Source organism: Orycteropus afer, unplaced genomic scaffold, assembly GCF_000298275.1.
Source record: "Orycteropus afer afer isolate SDZICR_OR568_19922 unplaced genomic scaffold, OryAfe1.0 scaffold00343, whole genome shotgun sequence".
Lineage (NCBI taxonomy): Eukaryota > Metazoa > Chordata > Mammalia > Tubulidentata > Orycteropodidae > Orycteropus > Orycteropus afer.
In genome coordinates, this window is record NW_006921930.1 from 1,870,558 (window position 1) to 1,878,508 (window position 7,951).

The window sequence follows — 7,951 nt, forward strand, 5'->3', positions numbered from 1 at the left end:
TATTCATAAGGTTTTACCTGGCCAATTCTTTGAGAAGTGGACGGCCTCTTCCTTCTTCCTAGTCTGTCTCAGTCTATCAGCTGGGCTGTTACCTGTGCACCAGGTGCATTTCGCTGGGTTTTAAACACCAGAGGCTCAGGCTCAAAACTCACCTCTACATGTCACCACAGTAGGATAAACCAACAGACAATTTGTCTTGCTGTTGGAAACCTCTCGTATCACTCCCACCTGGGTCCCTGTGGCTGACTGTTCCTCTGTCTGGCTTCCTGGCTTTTAATTCCCTTTCTCCTGCTTTTCTGGCCTGCTGCTTTGGGCATCCCTGAGTTGTCTCTCCTCACCTGTATCCTTGGGGCATATATGTATGTATGTATACATATATGGGAGCTCTGGTGGTGTAGTGTGTAAGGCACTTGACTGCTAACCAAAAGGCTGGCGGTTCAAACCCACCAGCCTCTCCTCAGACGGAAGGTTGGGCAATCTATTTCCGTAGTGATACTGTCACGGAAACCCAAGGAGGGGTCGCTATGAGTCGGGTCTGACTCGATGGCACATGAAAACAACAACAACAACACATGTATATATATGTTTATATACACACATACATACATACATACATATATATATATATATATATATGTTTATATGTATACATATATACACACACACACACATATCCCTAAACCAAACAAACCAAAATCACTGCCATCAAGTTAATACTGACTCATAGTGAACCCCTTTGGGTTTCTGAAGTGGTAAATCTTTACAGAAGTAGATTGCTCATTCTTCCTTCTGTGCCGTGGCTGGTGGTTTTGAACCACCAACCTCTGTTTAGCAGTCAAATGCCTTAGGCACTACACCACCACAGCTCTTTATACATATTCTAGAGTATTTTAAAATAATTTGATTACAGTTAATACTAAAAGAAAAAAGAAAAACCACTTTATATTGGGATATAGAATAGAAATTTCTCTCTTACTTGCATTTTGTGTTGTGGGGAGGTGGAGTCTAGGACATCCCATGGAGCCACATCATATGTCAATGCTAATGCTAAATGTTCTAGTACAAAACTGATGACAAAATCCTAGTCTAGTGTTAATGAAATCAACAAAAATATAAAAATAATTCAGTGGAATCTTGAACTAAATAACCTTTAGCAAATCAGTAATAAAAAGTGACAATGTAACCAAAATAAAAATCTAGGAATTTGAGATCAACATTTTTAATCCATGTACATCACTTTATGGAAACTTTTTACAACAGAGATTTTAAAATGCAAATTGTTAACAGCTTATCTTGATCCCAAAATATTGTATCATATTTCCTGTCTGGCATTAAGTACAAGATACAAACACAACAACTGTTATACTCTATGCAATAATTTCTTCTTTGTAATAAGATATCAGAGCACAAATAATGTATCAGTACCCTTAGGTCTAGAAATCATCTTGAATGTAATATTAAATCAAATCAAAGCAGGAGTGGAAGGCAATTATTTCTACTTTTATCCTACTAAGAAGTTTGCCAAATTAAGGTTTGAAGAATAGTCTCTTTTATGTCCCATCACAACAAAATAAATTTCTAAGGCAATGTTCTCCCGGTGTACAAAAACCAACCAAAGAAACTTCAAAAACAAACAGTAACCACAGTATCTATAATCCAAACTACTTTTAAACACTGGTTGTTTATTGTTATTGTTGTTGTTTGTTTTTTATCTTCCAATACTCTCTGGGTATTTAAATTACAATCACATGCAAAGTTCACATCAAAAATATTTAATGCAATTGTGCTGCACACAAGAGTAGACAAACTTCCCTGACAAAAGAGATGACTAATTAAGAATTAGGTACTATTAGATTAATGGGAAGGCAAACAGTTACAAGTGATTTCACTTTACTTTTCTAACCAACCATCCATCAATAAACTAAAAGAAAGATACATACATTGAAAATTTAAAGGAAAGCACTTTAAAGATATTCTTTTTAAAATATGAATGTTTCATGAGCATCTATATCCTTAGAGAATATTAGGAGTGGTTACACCTTTCTGGGGGTGTGCAGCTCTTTTCCAAATTGTAAAAGAACTTATCTATGAGACTTCATTAGCCTAATTCCAAACTAATTTTTATAGCAAACAAATATTTGTTGTATTGTGAATCTCTCTGTTTGCTTGTTTTATGTTTATGGGGCATTAAGCATACAACTCAAAGTAACCACTTCCTTTTATTGCCTATATTGGGTTGAATCATGTGAAAACACTGGTAACAGACCATTTTTGCCTACAAAAGGCAATTTCACATGATTCAATTTCACATTATTCCCTATGCAGATAACTGTACTTTTTAACTTTATTCTGCTTTGCAACATGACAACTATAAACTTGGCTAGGTGTTTACACAGAATTGTCCCCGGAAGTCTTACACACACACCATATTCCTTGAATTAGGGAACTATAACAGGGACTTGGCACCTCTAGATTACCCCAGGGACAGACACCCTGCTGTTATTTGCTAAGGGGCAGTTACACCCACCTCCACATCACATTGTCTATAGAGACTCTGGATGCCTCAGGTCATGAGGCTTTGCAAAGCTTGAAGAGTACTGGCAGAGGACTCTCAAAGGACAGACCAAACTTAGATAACTGTGATATCTTCTAGGCCAGGAACACCCAATGTTAGTCTACAGACTACTTCACAAGGAGGTACAACATATCATAAACTATCTACTTTTTTGGTTCCCTTCTCACTCACCATAAGGGGGAAAAAGCCCAATTGAGCTTAATCTGTCAGTTTCAACAGCATGCCTTTAATTCATTCATTCAGCATAAATAGATTGAGCACCTACTATAAACCAGGCATTGAGGCAAGAATTAGATGGTTTAGTTAATTTTTATTCCTGTAAATCAGTCATTAATACAGAAATGCTGACAGGGTTATTTTATGAACATTCTAAGAGAAGACCACAGACCAGCTTGACATTCTAGTTGTCCAATGATTCCTGTATTTCCTTTTGAAAATAAAACACTTGGTTGCCCTCCAGCTGATTTCTTGTCATGGGAACTTCTCATGAAAGATCTAAGAATATTCTCTGCTATGGGATCAATACTGAAAGTACCCTTTGGTAATTAGAGTCCTTTCTGGTAATTAGAGTGTTTGAAATGTTGTAACACCAGCCTTTTGTGTTTCTGGTTGTTTGTTTCATTTTTGTTTTTTTATTTTGACACATATTAACAATTTACCAAAAACATTTAACTAAACTCACACCATCCCAGCAGTTTTGTCCAACATAATGCCATTCTTCCCATCTGTTTTTATGACTAGTTATGCACTAACTAGAAGTAAGTTTAGTATCTTTGAAAGGCAATTAGCAAAGCAGGAAATGTGTTCTGTGACCACAAGTGGAATATCACCTGATGGCACCTTCATAGGTCCTGAGATAGAAGAGTATGGATTAGCCCAAGTTTCAGGGTCTTAAAGGTAAAGGCCTTTTTTTTTTTTGCAATCAATACTGCATATACCTTGTGGCTATTTAGAAACACTATAAATATTACTTTCTTCACGAGGTTTTTTTTCTATGCTAAAATGTTAGGCTACTTAGCCCATATTTTATTGCTTTCCCTATACATCTTTTTTTTTTTTTAAGGAGCTCTGGTACTGTAGTGCCTAAGGCACTTGACTGCTAACCAGAAGACTGGCAGTTCAAACCCACCAGCCATTTCCCAGAAGGAAGGTTGGGCAATCTACTTCCATAGTGATACTGCCTCGGGAACCCAAGGAGGGGTCGCTATGAGTCGGGTCCGACTCGATGGTACATAACAACAAACAACAACATACATCTTTTAAGGAAAATGGATTCTGCCAAATAATTAAATAGTACATAAACATCAAAGAAAACTTACAGTGGTAGAATCAAAAGAAAGGATGTCCACAACAGGGGGATTAGAAGTCTGCAAATCGATTACCTCTAGCTTTGGGTTAATCTGTATACATGTGAAAAAAAGTAATATTAGATTTTTATACCACAAGAAACAGGATGTTATTTGTGAAAAACTAAGAATATTTCATAATGTGATATGTAATTAAAATATATTGGTATATTTATGAAAAAAAGGTGTAAAACTTTCAACCAAAATATTTAGCATCCCAAATCTACCAAATCAATCAATCACAACAAAGCTTAATTTATAATACAAATAAAAGTTTGCTTTCATATTAGAAAATCAATGTGATTCACTTATAAAGAGATTTTAATAATAAAATAAAACGACCAACCCGAAAGGATGCAGGAAAAAATCCTAGCCATTTTATTAAGACAAGAAAAGGAAATAAAGAGTATAAGAAATAAAGGTGTAAGAACTGGAAAGAAAGAAATCAAATTGTCATTCACACAGAGTATGATTCTCTCTGGGGAAAATGCAAAACAATCTATTGTTAAATCATTAGAGCTATTACGAGAGTTAACAAGATTGCTAAATATGAAATAGATACATGAAATCAACTGCATTTCCACACTCCAGCACACAGTTAGAAAATGTATTTTTTAAAATGACACCATTCAGCCAAACAACAGACAGCCCTACGAGCTGACCACCTACACCACAGAGATCCACAGCTTAGAACAATCAACCACGGGAGATCAGAAGGGTCGCATTTGCACAGGGAGAAAGGTAGGGACGCAGAAATGCACAGCCAAGAAGGACACAGGGAAAGAGTGACCACAGGGAGAACTGGGAGGCCAGAAAATATAATCAGTGTCACAAAATAAAACACGTATGAACTATTGAATGTAAAACAAATCTGCTTTGTAAAATGTCTCTCAAATCACAATGAAGAGTAAGAAATAACACCATTTGCAATACCATAAAAATTTAAACTACATCAGAATATAAAAATATGTATAAGACTTCCATGGAGAAAATAATAAAGCTCATGTAAATACATTAAAGAAAGACTGAATAGAAAGCTACACCATAATGAGCTTAGAAATAGAGCTCTGTATATATAGAAAATAAACGTAAGACTAAAATGGTACCCCACATCAATACAGCAAGGATGATCTGAGGTTGAGAAAATGGATTCACTGTATGGATCTCTTCGAATACTACACGCAAAGGTAGACAGCAGATAAATGAGAAAACTAAATGTTAAAATATAAAGGTAATAGAAGAAAATGTACATCTCTGGAACCTGGAGTTGAGAAGGGCATCTTAAAAACTTCAAAAGCAAAACCAAAAGGCATTAAAAAGAAAAAAAGATGCACTGATTATACCAATTCAGTAGTTCTGTGTCTCAATGGATGTCACACAGTTAATAATCCAATTACAGAACAGGAGGAGATATTATGGTATCTAAAACTGGAAAAGGAGAAATGTATAAGAAAATAGATAAATAAACCTATGAAATATATAGGAAATATAAAATATATTTAAAAAAAAAATTATAAATCAATATGAAAAGGGCAGGAACCCCAAGGAAAGAGAAACCCTAAAAGCTAACCAGCTTGTGAAAAGATGTTCAGATATATTACTAATGAGGAAAAGGAAAATTAAAGCAAAATACTACTTCACACCTATTAGATTACAAAAATTACAATGTTCAGTGATGCCAATATTGTTCACAGTAGCGTTGTTTGTAATGGCCAAAACAAAACAAAGCCCAAAGCCCAAACTGGCAATACTCCAAATGTCTATCAAGAGTAGACTAAAAAAACTAACTAACTAACTCACTGCCATCAAGTCAATTCTGACTCACTGCGACCCCTATAGGCTTTCTGAGATGGTGAATCTTTACAGAAGTAGATTGGCCCATCTTCCTTCTGCAGAGTGGCTGGTGGGTTTGAACCACCAACCATCTGGTTAACAGTCAAATGGCTTAGGCACTGCAACAACAGAGCTCCCAAGAGTAGACTACATACATAAATTATAGGAATTAGTACTGTGGTAAATTCACTGGCATACTGTTTGGCAAAGACAATGAATGAAATACAACTATGTGCAACATGAATGAATCTCAGGATTTAATGTTAAATGAAAAAGCAAGTTATAGAAAAATATACTCAATGATTCCATTTATGAAAAACAAAGATCAAAACCATTCAAAAGTAAACAATATCTGTATTATAGATTCAAGCATATATAGTAAAATTACAAAGAAAATCAAGGAAATGATTAGAGTGTTGACGACTTCTGAGGAAAGTTATTTCAGAATTCAAAGATAAAATAGTAACTGATACTACACCACCACTACTGAATAGTTATTAAGCATCATGGATCCAAAGAAATAAATGACATTTCTGGCTATCATACTTGCAATCTGTTTCTCAAACAAAACATAATTATAATAAAAGGGAAAAAGATAGAACTTCATATCAAATGAATGGTATTAGCAGTAAATAACAAAAGCACCTCAAAGGAACTGATGACTGAGCATTTAAACAGTGAGAAAGGCAACCTATTGAGGAAGCAGAGCTTTAAGATGGCTCCTTAAAAAAAAAAAAAAAAGAGAGACTGAGGTAAACTGAAGAAGAGCATTCCTGAGCAGATGCAGAAGCTGACAAGATACTTTTACAACTGGGTAACAGGAGACAATTAAAGAGGTTGACAGGGGTCAAATTGTGAGGAGTGAAGGAATTTGGAAAGGTACAGAAAAATTACAGGCTAAAATGTGTTTTAAAAACAGTCACTTGGCAGAGACATGTATTGTCTCCAGAAAAAATAAGGAAGGGGCAAGGTTGTGGTGGCTTCCTGGCCATAGCCAACTACCTTGAGGGAGCGAGTAGTTGGACCTCTGGGCTTGGAACCCTGGTTTTGGAACTCTGGTAGCAGGGGCCATCTAGTTCAATTAGCATACAATACTAGGAAGATGGGGCAATCTACTTCTGTAGTCATACTGCCTCGGAAACCCAAGGAGGGGTCGCTATGAGTTGGGTCTGACTTGACGGCAAACAACAACAACAACAACAACTACACAAAAACAATGTTCTACATCCTACTTTGGTGAGTAGTGACCAGGACCTTAAAAGCTTGCAAGCGGCCAGCTAGATGAAACGATGAGTCTCTCCTTGTCTAGAGCAAAGAACAACGTAGGAAATCAAAGATGCATGGAAACAATTAGTCCAAGGGACTGGCAGACCATGTGATCCTCAGCCTATATGACCATGACACCAGAAAACCTAAGTGATACCCGGCTACCTGTCAACCGCTTGGCAAGGGATCAGTGCAGGAGATCCTGGATAGAGTGGGAGAACAATGTGGAACAAAACTAAAAAATCATTTAAAAAAAACAAGACCAGATTTGCTGGTCAGATAGAGCCTGGTGAAACCCCTGAGACTATGGCCGCTAGCCACCCTTCAGGTCTGGAACTGAACTTATCCTGTTGCTTTCAGCCAAACAATAGACAGGAATATGGGGTGAGCAATTGCATCAGGTAGATACACCCCTTGGAGCGATCAACCATGGGAGAACAGAAGTGCAGTGTTTACACAGGGAGATAGTTCAGGGGTTGGAAGTGCATGGGAGGGAAGGACACAGGGAAGAGGTTAACTATAGGGACCAAGTGGGAAGAGAACTGTTACATTACAGGGAATTGCAGTCAATGTCACAAGACAAAATGTGTATGGGCTGCAAAAAAAAAAAAAGAGAAGAATAAACAAGGGATAACAGGCCACCACTACAATAGTCCAGGAGGGTGCTGATAAGGACAGCCCTTAGGTGTTAAGAGGGGTAGAATAATTTTAAACACTTATCATGTTTGATGGTTGCAGATGTAATTTTAGAAACAGTAAGATCATTTCATACTTATCCAGAACATTGCGTTAGAGGGAGAGATGTATATGCGCAGCAATCAACATGTTAAATTAAAGAAGGAATAAGCTGGTCAGGGTGAGAGCAAGTAGCTCAGCTCAACCAGCCAATGACTTTTATGTCTTTCTGGTTGCTCCACAGCAACCAGAGGGA

General features: G+C 36.7%; 1 protein-coding gene across 1 annotated transcript in view; it reads right to left on the reverse strand.

The window, feature by feature from the left end:
* Positions 1-7,951, reverse strand: part of POC1B (POC1 centriolar protein B) — a 154,991-nt gene that overhangs the window by 44,833 nt on the left and 102,207 nt on the right. Inside the window, exon 9 of the mRNA XM_007952516.1 lies at positions 3,891-3,975. Coding sequence (XP_007950707.1) covers positions 3,891-3,975 — 85 coding nt within the window. The remainder of the gene's footprint in view (positions 1-3,890; positions 3,976-7,951) is intronic.